General features: G+C 36.8%; 1 protein-coding gene across 2 annotated transcripts in view; it reads left to right on the forward strand.

Annotated features, from left to right (window-relative positions):
• Positions 1-16,430, forward strand: part of LOC121316050 (cysteine-rich motor neuron 1 protein-like) — a 266,068-nt gene that overhangs the window by 109,612 nt on the left and 140,026 nt on the right. For both annotated transcript variants that reach the window (XM_041250754.1, XM_041250755.1), the window contains exons 3-5: positions 6,085-6,327; positions 7,371-7,491; positions 8,433-8,554. In XM_041250754.1, the coding sequence (XP_041106688.1) occupies positions 6,085-6,327; positions 7,371-7,491; positions 8,433-8,554 (486 nt within the window). The remainder of the gene's footprint in view (positions 1-6,084; positions 6,328-7,370; positions 7,492-8,432; positions 8,555-16,430) is intronic.

Below are 16,430 nucleotides of genomic sequence, written 5' to 3' on the forward strand. Positions count from 1 at the left end.
AGAACACAGACTTTCGTTTGCAGCCCTTTTCTGTCAATTGCAAGTCAAATAAAAATATTGTGTTTTACTTGTGAAGCTGAACATCTCTTGAAAAGCATCAGGGAAGGCGACTTTGTACTCTAGCTTGTCAATAGGTCGCACTGGTTCAAATCCTATATTTGTCAATTTGCCTTTTACCAACTTCTACCAGACCAGCAAACCAGACATTGAATGATTCTGTCTTTAAAAGATAGATACCAGCGGTACTCACTTTCAATCCATTCTAATCATGGATCTTGTTTCAACCAGGAGCCCAGTCATTTAATTGAACCAAATGTTAAAATAAACCAATAAAGACCTTGTTGAACAAGGCCCATGGACTGTTCACTAAATAATTAATGGTAACGTTAGAACATGATCCTGGTGTGGAATGGACTCGAGTCACAGGTAAGAATGTGATCTCACACTAAGGTTAGGAATGTTGTGGAAAAAACCTGTATGGACTGTCCCTCTGTTGACTGATTCATGTGTCATAGAACTGGAATCTGTGGCACACATTCAATTAAGACTGCATATCACACTGAGGTAGATTACAGCCAGACTTGTCATAGTAGACTACACAAAAACAGATGTTTCAAAAGAACAGTATCAAATAAATGGCCTTTGTGGAGAAAAGACTGTTGTAGATTTCCATCCCTGACTTCCCAAAAGAATTTGAGCTGGCAATCACTGAATATGCTTTCTTTGGAACAATGTAAATACCTTGCAGTAACAGTACATTGTGTCGGTGCCACATTGAATCCTGTTTACAATGTTATGATAGTTGTTTTGATTTATTATTATTATTATTATTATTATTATTATTATTATTATTATTATTATTATTATGTACCTGTCCTCTATTTATTAGCAATCACTTAATTACCAATTACTTTAACAGTGAAGTATATGACCTACATGGGCTGAACAATTAACAATATAAATTGGAAATAGAAGAATGACCAAGGCTTTAAAATCCATTGCCTTGCTTCTTTACTGTATGCACCAGCAGCATTGTCACTTCATTGTCATGCCCCCTTTTGTGTGTTGAAAATATTTTGGTTATTTGCCTGGTACTATCCTGGCTGAAAAATGTGCACATTTAAGAAACAAACACTTATAATGTGATGTTTTTTTTGTTATTTTAGCTAGTTAATAAATTGAGAAACTACTCTACTCCACATGTAGTACAACTCTTTGTGCATGATAAATATGAGTTCCTGGTCTGACAGACACCTCCTTAAGAGTGGGCCTTGTGTAATTATTAAGGTTCAGCTTCTCATTTACTGTCTGTGGCCAGAGAGATAATATTGAGAAAAGGCATGCAAAGGGCAAATATATTGGGAGCCTGCTGCTGTTTGCATAGTGTATTGTGTAGGAGGAGCTATGTGTCAATCCAGAGTTGTTTAACTGTTCTGTGGGATTTCACCAACTCTGTTTTCATTTCCCTTAAAGTATTGTTCTATAGATCAGGGACATTTATCTCACACAGAAAAGCCCAGGTTCTTCAGAACAATCCATTTATTTTGTGTGTTGTTGCCCACTCTCACAGAGTTCTGAGAACTGCAGTATACATATATATATATATATATATATATATATATATATATATATAATACACACACACACACACACACACACACACACACACACACACACACACACACACGCACACACGGATGAAGGCTATATTTGCATCCTGAGCCATTTGAAAAAAAAGGCATAATGCCACAGTAGTGATGTCACAAGTGATAATTGCTCTTGAGGAAAATATACTTGAACTTTGACCCATCACTTTCAGTTGAAACACGTGTCTCGTTTTCAGTCACTTGACAACAGCCACAGTACAGAAATGTTCATTAATGATTAACAAAATGTGAATACGTTACAAAAAAAATAAAATAAACGTAAATCTGGTATATTCGTATCTTAGAGAAACGGATAACGACATAGAACGTCTGTACAGCACTGAAACACTACGTTTAAAAAAAAAAAAAAAATGTACTGCTAAACCTTCTTTAATATTAGCATCACAAGGGTACATGTATTATAAAAACTAATAGATGGGCCTCTTCAGTGAATTACAGGAAAACAATTCCCTCTCAGGTTTCTGTGACAGTTTATAAATTACTCGACCTTCGGTCTCGTAATTTATGACGTCACAGAAACCCTCGATGAAATTATTTTCCTGTAACTCACTGAAGCCCATCTTTTATTCTATTTATCTATCTATCTATCTATCTATCTATTCTATCTGTCTATCTATCTATCTATCTATCTAGCTATCTAGTTATCTATTTAATATATACATATGCATATATATACACAGTGCTGTGCAAGTCTTCCTATGTTTCCTATGATTGACTTATTCAAAGTCACCTGCATTCCTTTATGCGACCTCTTGAAGTAGAATACAGTAGAGCTCTAAGAAGCAATATTCTACATATTAGGTAAGATTTACTGAAATTATTTAGATAGCTCTGTCTACTTAGAGTACTATACCCCCAAAAAGTGTACACTGTTAAACTGCAGTCTAGGATGTCATCACTTTAATTGATTCAGCATATTTATTTTAAAGAAAAGCAAATTTAGATCAGTAATGTGCAGGATTCAGATACGAACAGTAGCTAGTAAAGTCATTTGCTGTTAGATCTAAATGACTGCAATGAGCTCTAACTATCTGCCTCCAATGTAGATCTGCAATCATTTGCTTAACTTGTTGATGGTGTTAATTATAGACATAAAAAAGCTGTCAGATCAAAGCTGCCATTTGATCCCACCATATTTCAAAACCCCAGCAAAAGCACTTACATCACACACAAAACACTGCACAGGTGCGTGGTACAGTATTTCTCTTTTGCTCCTCTGTGTTTTGCATTCAGCCAGAGGTCAAATGAAGGGGATTTCCTGTGCGTCTGAGATAGCTCTCGCTTGTTTCAGCTAGGCTGATAGCTTTTTGGTCAAGCTAAAAAAGAAATCTGTTGGCCTAAACCAATGCTTTTAAAGCAGTTCTGGTTCAGAGCACAACAATCTATCAGTAGGGCTTTGAAAAAAACATTAGGGCTGCTGTAGTAAACTAAAGAATTCCACATTCCCACTGATATTAGGGAGAGGTTTTTATCACCTCAAAACCAGTGGTGGTGCAGAGTTTATGTGTGATTTCACTAAATTAAGGTGTGATTTTTAAAGAATCCTAAATTTAAGTTAAGAACTATACCAGCAGACATCTCAAGTCTCATTCATTTGAGGAACTTTTTTGGCCTCAATTTTTGGCCTCACTCCTAAAAGAAAGGAAATAACAATGGTGCATTCCCAAATCCCACTCAATTAGATGTTCTGACCTTTGTGCCTCTCTACTAGTGTTATTACATACTCTGTTGTCAGTACAAGTATATGACAAAGGGATCTTAATGAACTGCAGATGTTCATCCAAGGTGAGTGTAACGGTGTGCGTTACCTACGTGGGTCGTCACTGATAATAAGAGCCAGCCTCAAAACATTGCACTTCACACGCCGCACAGGTGTCGCACCAGCAATAGTAGCCATAGGGTGGATTTAATGAATAAAAACAATAAAGCAGAACACAGCTAATACATAGATGGCAAGCTTTACTTCCACTAAAAGAGAGGCCCTGCTCCAGGAACCGTTTTGAGTTAGCTTATAGTTGCATGTGCTAGACCTGTTGATTTATCCATTATTAAGAACTGTTTGATCCATTCAGGCTGTTAGCTGTTCTAGTCATGATAGTGTAGCTATAGTAAAGGGTTTAAACTCTACAAAAGATTAAAGAACGATGAAAGAATCCATTATTAACCTTTAGAGACTTCAATTTTGTCCTCCATTAAATTGAATCTGCCACTGTGTGGCTTTCCAAACCAAGATTGTCCTGTTGCAAGTTACATCAATGAAATGTTATTGATACTGTTTTTTCATACTAATACATTTTTTGGGAACACATACAGTACTTTATGGAGCTGAAAATGTACCTTTTTTAATATATATATTTTATTAAAACCAAATGGCACCTTACACAACACTATGTCATTCCAGTACCGGTACTAGAGAAAGGGGTCTTGTAGCTGCAATCTTTATTAACGTCAGCACCTTTATTGAAAAACTGATTGACTGCATTTACGAGGAATAGCATAAATATTCTAGGAAGATAAATGTGTAAATAATTTAATGGGCAGTTGTAGACTTCTCACCATTGATATGTATGTGATTGTACATTGCTATATATACAATATATATTTTAAATATATGAGAATTCAGTATTGGAAATTGCATGTAGTCGTGCCTTAATTACTTTAGCAATACCTCAAATTGTGTAAAAAAAAAAATAATCAAAATGAGTGAGGTTTTTTGTTTGTTTTTTTTTTTTTTTACACAAATGTTGGCATTGAATGATGTGTATATGTAGTTTAGTATTTTTAATAAATACCTCTCTCATGTTTTGCTCTATAAAAGCTTTTCATGTTAAATGGTGTGTTAGCAAAATCGAACCGGATTAAAAAATCTAATATTTTGGTTTGTGAATTCACACTTTGTACCAGTATCAAATTATTTCACGTATACATATAATATGGAAAGCTGAATTCTAATTTGAGAGACAACTAACAGTTTTTGCTGAAAGCTGCTGAATGTAGTCTGATAGTCACGAAGGAACAGCAAGACCATTTGAGGCGTTGCAGGCTGATGGGACATTTTCGTACGTTCCATTGCATAAGCTTTCACCAGATCAATTAAGTAGAAAGGCTCACTTGTTCAGATTAGCCTGCTTAAGCATTAATAATTGACTGTACCAAAGGATTCTATAGATGTGTCTTTAATGCAAAGCAAATGTTGGATTTCGACTGCATGACCTGCATTTACTTCCTCTTCTCAATATTTGAACGCTCAGTTTGATAGCGTTAGATGTTGAATTTAAAGGCGTAAAAGAAAAAAGGAAAAGAGAAATCGCAAGCTTCTTCTTTTGGCTTTCAGATAAGTATAGTTTATTGAAGATAAAAGTTCAGAGTTGCAAAGTTACAACCAAACATCTTAAAGGTTACATGGTGACAACAGTTTGCAGGGATCCTCTTTCACAGGGATCCACTTTCCAAGCACGGATCAGAGCAATACAAAGAACATTTCAGTATTTTCAGTTTAAATGTAGTCTCTCAGTGACATCATGATTTTTCCTTAAACCAGTCAGAAAGACACAAACTTCTTCTCACTTGGTTAGTTGCCAATTTGTCCTAACCCTAGCTTCAAAGCATCTGGTTCAATCCAGTATAACTTTGAAGTAGCCAGTTTTTATAACCCTCATAAAATCAACCGTAATTTCCTAAGAAAACCTGTTTTATTTCTAGTTTGTACTGTCTAAGTAGGAATCTAACCTAAGAAAACCTGTTTGTGGCAGGCTGGCGAGTGGATAGAGGCCCAGAGACAGACTGCAGTTCAAAAAAATAACTATTTTATTATAAATAAACACAAAATGAAAGGGCACAAGGGCCAAAACAAAACAATTTAAACACAAAGAAAGACAAAAAGATCTCCAGGCTGGGCAATGGCTTACCTGCTTCCTCAGCTCCCTCCTCCCCCAAATGAGAAGCAGAGGCCTCCTTTTATATCAGGTGGCTGGGCGTGATCGTTAATTAACCTTCTAATCAACCCCAGCCACCTGAACACAATAAACCCAGGCAGGTAGGGGAAGTTAACCCCATCCCTGCCAATTTAAAGGGCAGAGCTTTGCTCTGCCACAGTGTAAATAAAACATTATAATCCAACAACAGACCCTAAATATCCATGCAGATATTAGGGTGTATACAAATTGTATTTACATTAATTTACATTTTACATTGAACAAAATAATATTTAAGACTGCTCTACAACAGCCAAAAGGATCACCGTTAGCAACCAGGGCAGCAATGAGTCAGCAAGGTTCTTAAATGATGAGATGTGACCATTATTCAATGATAAGCACTTCCAATTTCTTTGAGGAAGTTTGGAATGAAAATTATGAAACATGGGTTGTGGTGACACCATAAAAACTTATTGAAATTACATTTTTGTCCTTCTTTCCAGACGAGAAGCCTGACTGCTCATTAGCACGCTGTGAGGTACAATTCTCTCCACGTTGTCCGGAGGACTCGATTTTGATTGAGGGCTATGCCCCACCAGGGGAGTGCTGTCCTCTGCCCAGCCGCTGTGTCTGTAACCCTGCCGGCTGCCTGCGCAAGGTCTGCCAGCCTGGATACCTCAATATCCTCGTCTCCAAGGCTTCAGGGAAACCCGGCGAGTGCTGTGACCTGTACGAGTGTAAACCAGGTTGGAAGGCCCATTTCTCTTTTACAATATACTTCTAAATAAACACATTTCTAAAGTTTAGAATATTACAAAATGAATTACTTACATGTATTTGTTTTAGTTGTTCTTTGAAATATAAAATATAGATAGGAAGTTTTTGTTGGGCTGAAAAAAAAAAAAAAAAACTCCCAGGCGATCTGGGAATGTGGATATGTGAGAGAGAGACAGCTGCAGCACCAGTCAAAGCCTTCAAAGCTAACAGCCTGTCAATCAAGCTGCGTAAGTAGAGACACGTCTGGCAGGTTCACCAGATGAAGTTTGGTGCAGTTTAATGATGTAACAGCATAGTTACAAAGCTAAGAAGGGAGGCATAGCACATGGCTGTTGGTGGCTACCCAAAGACCATGACGGGAATCAAACAGCTGATGGAGCCTGTTATGGGGTTATTGTGGTAATTGTATCATATTTTACCATGCTTATAACAATTGATTTGAAGAGTTCATACTGTTCCATGGAAAGGTGTCTTAAAGCTCTTAGGCGTGAGTGGAAATTTAGAGATATTTTACTCTACCATGCTTTACCATTCTTCTTTTCATTACAACACAGTCACAATTATTCAATACACTTTACTGTATTTAATCATCAAATTAAAAGCAAATTACAGTTATGTCTTTTTATTATGATCTTTCAAAGGAGTGTATCAAAGTGACCTGAAGTTCAAGTTTGTTTTAGGTACCAGATCCATATCTCATCTAAGTACAGGTCATTTAGAACTGAATTGCTTTAGGGCAGAATTGTTGTTCTGAAGTTAATGTTAAAGGCAGAGAAAGATTTAAAATAATTAATCATGTATTCTATACACCAAGCTTTGGTGGAAGTCTGGTGACTGGGAAATGACTGCCTTGCCTGGGTTATATAATACTGCGTAGGCTTGCATCAATGATTAACCTTCGTTATTATGGGTTAGTGGGCTATTACCTACAGTATTTTGACCCTCGAGGTGGGGGGAGGTCAAATTTGTTGATAGCTGAACTCATAAATCATGTCTTTTGCTTTCCCTGCAGTTTTCAGTGTGGACTGCAGCACAGTGGAGTGCCCTCCTGTTCAGCAGGTAGTCTGCCCAACTGACAGCTATGAAACCCAGGTCCGACTCACTGCGGACGGCTGCTGCACTCTGCCCACAAGGTAGCTTAATTCACAGAAATCTACAATCGCACGCGTAGTTATCCTCAGTGTCAGTTCCTGATGGCTGTAAACAGTGTACATTTTTGTTTACCCCAGAATTTTCTTTGTTTGTTTGAGATGAAGTGCCCTTCTAAAAAGGCTTTTCTAACACTCACTTTTAAACAAAAAAAGGTCTGTTTACAGCCACTAGGAACCAATTAAGAACCACTGAAGGCAGTGAAGTGTTTTGTGGTTTAAAACCATTGTTGTGGTATTATCAGTCACTATCTGTGTTGGTTTAGTTTAATTCAAGAAACTGAAATACAACATTATGTACACTGTTTTTTTCCTGGCACACACAGCACAAGTAACCAACATTTCAATTATGACCAAATTTAAACAAGTGTGGCAACTAATTAGAATTGATGTAAACCACAGTGTCTTGCATTAAGGGCACCAGTTGTATGAAAAAACAGAATAGATGCTGTCCCAGTGAAGGGTCGATTTAATTTGTTTGCCCTTAGTTATAAACCAGTCAACACTGGTTACAGTTAGTTTTTTTTTTTTTTTTAAATAGCCCCAATGTAGTTGTTTAAAGAGGCTATCAGTTAGCTAACACTATGTAACACAATTTTTGTTCCTGGGTAGTAAGTGTTATTTCCTAATTGCTTATGCCTCAAAAGTATAGAAAATGGCTATTATTCCCCACAAACTTTGCTTTTGTGACCAGGACAGTGATATTTCAAAATATCACTATTTCCAATGGGAAAACGGGCAAATGTGTGTCTTTTTGTTCACATAAAGTCAGAAAAAAACAACATTGGGTGCTGGTGCACTTATTGAAATGTATTGTTACTGTGGGGAAACAATGAGCGATGTTGCAGGAAGGAGCATCTGGAATCTGAGTAATTTTACTGCATTTTATGAATTACAAAAGTATAAATCTACATTGTTGTTCACAGGTGCGAGTGTTTGCCGGGGATGTGTGGTTTCCCCCAGTGTGCCTCAGGAACTGTACCCCGCATCGTCTCCCGTGGCGACAGCTCACCTGGCAAATGTTGTGATATGTTTGAATGCGTCAATGGTGAGTGTTTAAGTATAGTAACAGTTGTTAAGTTATGTATCTATGATAAAGCAATGTTTTTCTTGGTTATTTGTCCACAATTTGTCTTTTCTTTTATTGTGTGTTTTGTGTAATGCTATCGCTTTGTACTGGTCCGCCATTTAAAGCACATAACAAAAGCAGGTTAAATATCTCAAGCCTTCCCTGGAAGGCACCACCCTGTCAGGGGGTGGGTTTGGGTGAGGCAGCAACTTTATTTCCCATGCATATCCAGTCCTTTGCCTTGTTTTTTAGACTGTAAAGGTGCATAGTTGTTGTTGTTTTTGTTATTTAATTATTTAGCAGATGCTTTTATCCAAAGCAATTTACAGAAATTAAACCAAATATAAAAATAGATCAGTTACAGGCAATACAAATGCAAAACAACACCTATGTATACAAAAGAGCCAGCAAGAGGGGAAGAAGAGTGAAGAAAAGGCATAACAATTCAGCCAGTAGAGGATGAGCGGAGAAGGCGAGAGGGAATATAAGGAGACGCGGGGGATTGGAGACAGGATGGGGCAGTATGATAAATAGATAGGCAAGAGCAAAGGTCTTAAATTGGATGTATGGTGGCTTTGTAGATAGCAGACACCACTAATCTAATTCACTTGACCTAATCTGGATTCAAATCCAGACTGCCAGAGATGAAAGGTTAGCACATTAACCCACTTTGCCATTGTATTTTAAAATACACTAGACCCCTTCCCTTTTCTTAGGGGAGATTAAATCCCCTCACAAGTTTCCTCAATAAGCTGCCTGTGTTCTATAAAGCTAGCTGTATCTCAGCTTTACATTTGACTTACATGGTATCTCCAGTCAGTGCAATATAATATAGTACTATGTTAGAACAGAAGAAATAAAGCTTTTCCTTCTTCAGGCATTATTACAGTAAATACCAGCCTATGATCTGGGTAGCTTCAGGGGTGCTGTCAGACCAGAAAGAAATGCAACACACAGCAACTGCGGGCCAAACTGAGATGCTACGGCGCTCAGCTTTTATTAAATAATAGAAACAAATAGTTTAAACAAAAACACAAAAGAAAAGGGCACGTTGGCCAAACAGACAAACAATAACAAGTATTGTACTGGTTTAATAACCAGCACGCCTAGCAATTGTTATTTTCTTCTATTTTACCTCTCCCTACTTCCGTTCACTAGTCCTTGAACACTCTCCTCCCCATGCGGCCAAACTGCAGATCTTTGTAGTGGTGACCAAGGGATCAGCTAGCTGTCAATTATTGTATTATCCCTCGGTCACATATTGCCCAGGTTTACTATGGATGTGTGACAGTGAGCTAATTATATATTATGTAGCTGATCAGTTATGCATTTCCACAAGGTATTTAAAATAAACACAAAATAACATGGCGGGTGGCACCTGGCTCATCCTGCCAAACAATACATAAACAATACAATAAATCAGAAACAGCGCACAAATATACATAGTGGCGGGGCTCTCTGTCATACAGCCTCAAGGCGAGTTTGCTGACTACTGAGCCACAAACATTCCCCTGGAACCAACTGTCTGTAAGTTGCTCTAGGTACCAGCATTGGTACCATAGCCAGAATAAGGCCTGGCTGAGATGATGTGGTTCTGTAAGTGCCCTTGGGGTTACTATTCAATACATCTGTTAATTCCCATTCTAAACCTGCTTGGAAAAATCCTGCTTTCTGATTGGTTAGCTGCGTTCTGTTAGCCATATGTTAATCCCACACAACCTTTCAACGCAGACGCATCACCAAAAGCTTTGAATTAAAGTGCATATGCCATTATTCTATAACGTTTAATATCTGTAAATTATCATTAATTTAAAAAAAAAAGACAGACCCACAATGAAATTTTTATCTTTTTAATGGAGAAAACATTTGACGAATGGTGTGAAGATCAATTTTAAAAAATACATAAAAGCTTTTGGGCTGTGAACATCATAAAAAACTGGCTTCAAAAAAAGAAACCTGTTACCTTTCCTTTTACTTTCTCAGGAATGTTATGCTTCCGTAAGAAATAAAGATGGAGAGCTGGTATCAGTCTCTTTTTGAATGATCCGCCGTACAGCTGAAAAGTTAATTTAGCAAAAGATGCCGCGTTTAACACAGCTAACAATGTATTTGTCGCAGTAATTAAAAAACTGAGACAAAGTGGAAAGTACAAAGCAACACACTATCCACCAGTAACATCTGCAGACCTGGAGACGCTAAAGAAAATAAATAGGGTTAGACTTATTTATAAGATTTACAAAGTTTTATATATGGCCATTAATAAATTAGTATAATAGGTTAATGTAATTGATATGCAGAAATGTACTTAACATTTTAATAAATACATGCTATATTTACAATTAAACATATGTTAATATATACAAATAAACATGCTTAAACAAATTTGGTTTACATTACACTGGAACTATTTTTTTGTGTGCAGTGACATTTACTGTTATTGAACATATTTTTTGCTGTGTTAGTTTAAAAAGTAAATAGTCTTTTTAAATTTGATTAAGGCACTGCAGGGGGTGGGTTAACATGAGATAACCACACACTGAGGGTTAAGGGCGGTTCTCTCATGTTAACCCAACCCCTGTCATACCTGAATGCTTCAATGGGAGGTTGTGTTGCTTGTGAAGCCTTAGCATTTTTCCCAACAAGTCTGAAAAACTACAGTAATTGGATAAGAAAGTGCAATAACAAAAGGGCCGTCACAAGCTGTCTAGTTTTCCACTAACCACAGCTCTGACAAGTTCTCGCTCAGAGGCAGCGGCATCATTTCAGAAAAATTGAGGGGCAAAGTTGTGTCTTTGTTGATCATTCTCTGTCCCAAATAAATGAATGAGAGAAAAAACAAAACAAACAAAAAAAAAAAAACAGTAATTTACAACTAGTTTTGTCAACATTGTTCTTATTTTTAAAATATATTATACAAAATATGCAATGCAAGTATTTTTAAAGCACGGCACTGGTTTATATAACAAATTCGAAAATGTCGTTCCACTAAGTCTGATTTCATTGTAACAAAGTGTGTAATGTTACAGTCGTCATTTTCACTGAAACATTTCATAGTTACATACTGTAACTTTGGCTGCATTAAACAAATAGCGGTACAACATCATTTTTAAAAATCGTTTTAGATTTTAGACTGGACATTAGACTACTCTTATTTCAGATCATTGAACAAAAATCAATAAAAAAAAAAAATAAATAAATCATGTATTGCATGAGCTTTACACAAAGAGCCTGGGGTAAGAAAGCAGTTTAACTCTATTTTAGAGCATCCACCCGAATACATCTTTGTATCAAATATAAAGCAAGGAACATGTACTGCTAAACAGATCATTGAGTAAACTAAAACATTTCGGTTAGCTAATTGACCAAAATATCACTCAATCCCTAATCCCCAGTAGCTGTAGGGGGTATGTTTATACCCTTTTCATGCACAAAAATAACCTTTTTATTTGGCGAACTAATAGCAACATTTGCATATACAGCGGGAAGATTAATGTACTTTGACATATGAGCAAGTGATTCAAGAGACAAATCAAACAAAAATGGTGGCAGTGGACAGCCCTGTCTTGCACCATGAGAAATACAACATAAATCAGATAATATTCTGCCAGTAGAGACCCTTGCAGAGTGGTTAGAGTATAAGACTTATAAGACTCATCTTAATAAAGTTAGGGCCAAATGCAAATTTTTCTAATACACACAACAAATATTGCCATTCCAAGGCTTTTTCTGTGTCCAGAAACAATATTCCACTGGGAGAATCTCATTTATCACTATTGGAGATCACATGTAGTAACTGACTTTTAACAGAACCATTCGACTTTTAATAAAAACAATTTGATCGGAATATATCAATTTGTCCACCAGTCTCTGCAAAATGAGACGTAATCACTGGGGCGTACATTTTTGTGTCGCTATTAATCAGAGAAATAGGACAATAGCTGGCACATTCACTGAGATCTTTGCCTGATTTGGGCAGTGAATGATATTAATTTTTAAAGAAAACCGGAATTTAAAGAAACTACAAGAATCTAAAGTCGAAATGAGGTCAAATTGAATACCCAAAACACATAACACAGCCCTAGACATGAGCCTAAATCTCATCTTCAAACTGTTACCTTTTCTTTAGAGCATACATATATAAATAATGTTACCTGGGCATAAAGAATATTAATAGTTTCTTCCACAAGTCAATCCCTCCTTGCTGTCTTGTTGTCGATTAATTTCTTCAGTTTTCCACCTGCTGTGGTAAACAAGACATTCCCCTTTGACTCATCATGGAGTCCATACAGTTATACTATTATCGAAATAATAGAATGCAATGCAATTCTGTGCTGTTGGTGCACTGGACAACGATGAGCTAGCAATGAAAAATTAATGAATGCTGCTGACTCCTCGAGATTCTGAGATCGAGCAATTACATCACATCGCAACCATCGGCAGTTGCTATGTTTGTTTTTGAAGAAAACTTTGACCATCTGACATGTGATTATATTATCGGGGGGGGGGGGGGGGGAACCAAGGTCTGCAGAGAGGAGTGAGGGTGGACAGGGGGGCAAATGACACCCCTGCTCAAAGGCACAGCATTTGTTACAGAAATTGGCCCATACACCAAACAACATAGTAAATTTATTATTTTATTAAAAAAAAAAAAGAAAAAAAAAGAAATGAAAAACAGCATGCTGTCCACATTTGTTAATGTTTATATTTAGTTTTTAAGCCTCTCATTAGTAGGAAGTTAATTTGCGGTACTGTAATTGTGGCATTCTTCTGGGGGAATGATTAAGTTCCTCATTTCACCTCCACAATTTAAGAGTGTTAGCATTAATTATCAGGCTTTACCTTTGTAGTTGACCTTGTCTGTTCTGTTCCTTCACAAGACAATGCTCTCTAATAGGGTTTATTTTGCTTACTTGGCTGATGTGATTTATGTGTGACTGTCCACCAAAAGTCATTGATTAATACACTTACTGAGTTGCTGGGATTGACTAAGCATAAACGTCAGTCAAAACTGAGTCTTTTGTTCCATAGTCGAAGGTTAAACAAGTGAACTGATCTTGTACTTACTAAGTTTGCCACGATTATCGTTTAGTACTGTATTTACGATATTGTATTGTTGCAATACTACTTATGATATTTAAAAAGAACGCAGCATACGATAAAAATCGAACAGTTTGATCGTGATTGTGGGAAATGATCTGGCCACATTGCCATCAATAGCACCCTGTTTGTGATCTAGTGAGATTTCAATTGAAACAGGGTTAAACATCATTTAATTCACCATTTTGTGATGCCAACCAAAGGAAATGATTTTAAACATCAGCCTTCTTAGAAATACTGAGCACTTAAGAGTCCAAGATTAAAAATAAAGGAAGGGGCGTTAACCTGCAGAGGGAAGATTTTTTTTACAATGGATCAACCTGAGTGGGAAACTGTCCCCCGAGGCAGCACTTCCACTGACACAGGTTACACAGGATAAAGTACCTGGCCTGGCAGTTTAAATAACAAAAAAATTGATTCCAAGTTTGGGATTGTTTTTGAATGAAAAAAAAAAAAAATTGTTTGATAGTTCATCGTTGTTCAGAACCAGTTGAAGATGGTACGCCTATTTGCATGGCCTGTGATAAACAATTGTCAATCATTCACTTTCATATTAAATAGTAGGTTGATAAGTTTCTTAGTAAGTCCAACTCTGTACTAGGTATTTTATGCATTGAAGAAATATGAATTACGTATGATATTTAAATTTAACACATAAAGAATCCACTCAGCAATTTTGATGCATATCTTGAGTTTGCATGTTACCAAGCTTCTAGAACTTCTTTGGTTCCTGGCATCTCAATGGTCATTGGAGCCTGCCTGGGAAATGGCATAAACACATAACTAATAAGTCTGGGTTTTCAGTTAAAAAAAGAAAAAACAACACAGGGTTGAATCAGTGACTTCCAATGCATGTTTGTGACTGGTGAATAAGCGACTGGATACTGGACACGGTCAATTATTAAGAAGTGGAAGGTGTATGGCACCACCAAGACCCTGCCTAGATCAGGCCATCCCTCCAACCTGGATGACAGAGCAAGAAGGATGCTGATCAGGGAGGCTACCAAGATGCCAACGGCAACTTTGCAAGAGCTGTAGGCTTTTATGGCAAAGACTGGTCAAAGTGTGCATGTGACAACAATATTCCAAGCATTCCACAAATCTGGCCTGTATGGTTGGGTGCCAAGAAGGTAGCCATTACTCAAGAAAGCCCACCTTGAATCCCTTTTTGAAGTATGCAACACTCTGTAGCCATGTGGGAAAAAGTTTTGTGGTCTGACGAAACTAAAATGGAACTTTTTGGCAAGTGCAAAGCGTTATCTTTGGCGCAAACCCAACACAGCGCATCACCCAAAGAACACCATCCCTACTATGAAGCATGGTGGTGGCAGCATCATGTTATGGGGGTGTTTCTCATCTTCAGGGACTGGGGCACTTGTCAGGATAGAAGGGAAAATGAATGGAGCAAAGTACAGAGAAGTCCTTGAGAAAAACCTGCTGCCCTCTGCAAAAAAGCTGAAACTGGGATGGAGATTCACCTTTTGGCATGACAACAACCCAAAGCACACAACCAAAGCTACACTGGAGTGGCTAAGGAACAAGAAGGTAAATGTCCTCGAGTTGCCCAGTTAGAGCCCCGACCTAAATCCAATCGAAAATTTTGACATGACTTGAAGATTGCTGTCCAAAAACGCTCCCCAAGGAACTTGACAGAGCTTGAACAGTTTTGTAAAGAAGAATTGTCAAATATTGCCAAATCTAGGTGTGCAAAGTTGGTAGAGACCTTTCCTAACAGACTCACAGCTGTAATTGCTGCCAAAGGTGCTTCCACCAAGTATTAACTCAGGGGGGTTGAGACTTATCCAATTATGATCTTTCAGTTTTGTATTTTTAGTATATATTTTTTTCTCCATAAAACCTTTTTTTCCCTTAACAATTTGGAGTATGATGTGTAGATAAGTGTTAAAAAAATCCTCATTTAAATGCATGAAACTCGGAGGCACTGACACAACAAAATGTGAAAAAAGTTCAAGGGAGTGTAGACTTTCTATAGGCACTGTGTATATGTATTCTGTTACTGTGTTTATTTGCTTCACAGCCATATTGTTTGTGATAAATTAAGCAAATAATAATAATGTTGGTTTTGTTTTTATTGTAGGACCAATTTTTTGTACAGTAGTTGACTTGCAATTTTCCTCACAGAATACTGTTCCCTGTGAAGGGTAATTATAGATAAACAATCTTCATATGTTATCTCCTTCCTTGAAGCCATGGTAACTCATTTATCTTACACTTCTCTTCTACCCTCTTTCAGACTCCCCATTTAAAAGAACGAGCAGCTAATTGCCCAACCAATCAGCTACTGGCTTGTTCCAAATTTTCACACAGCTTTTCTCAATTAGTTCAGGCAATGGTTTATGTGTGTGTGTTTTCCTTTCTTAGTAGAAATTCAGTAAGATTTGCAGGTGTTCCTATAATTTTGACTGCCATTGTGTGTGTGTGTGTGGTTTCAAAATATGAATTTCTTTCTCCATTTAGATTTTTTTTATATAGACATATAATTAATGTATTTAAAAATGATATGTAAATATTATAATTTAGCTATTAAATATGATATTTATGTATTGATATTTAGTATGATAAAAATCAGCAGTTAATTAAAATCTTTCATCGAAATAATCTTATGGTTATAATTAGTTTAATTGAAACAGTATTCAAACTGCTGTCCATATAACTGATATTTTTTAAATCCACAAATTACCTTTTAAAAGTATTTAAATCTCATAATCATTTACAAGCATACTGTAATCTAGAGCAA

This window comes from Polyodon spathula, chromosome 5, assembly GCF_017654505.1.
Source record: "Polyodon spathula isolate WHYD16114869_AA chromosome 5, ASM1765450v1, whole genome shotgun sequence".
In the NCBI taxonomy this organism is placed as follows: domain Eukaryota; kingdom Metazoa; phylum Chordata; class Actinopteri; order Acipenseriformes; family Polyodontidae; genus Polyodon; species Polyodon spathula.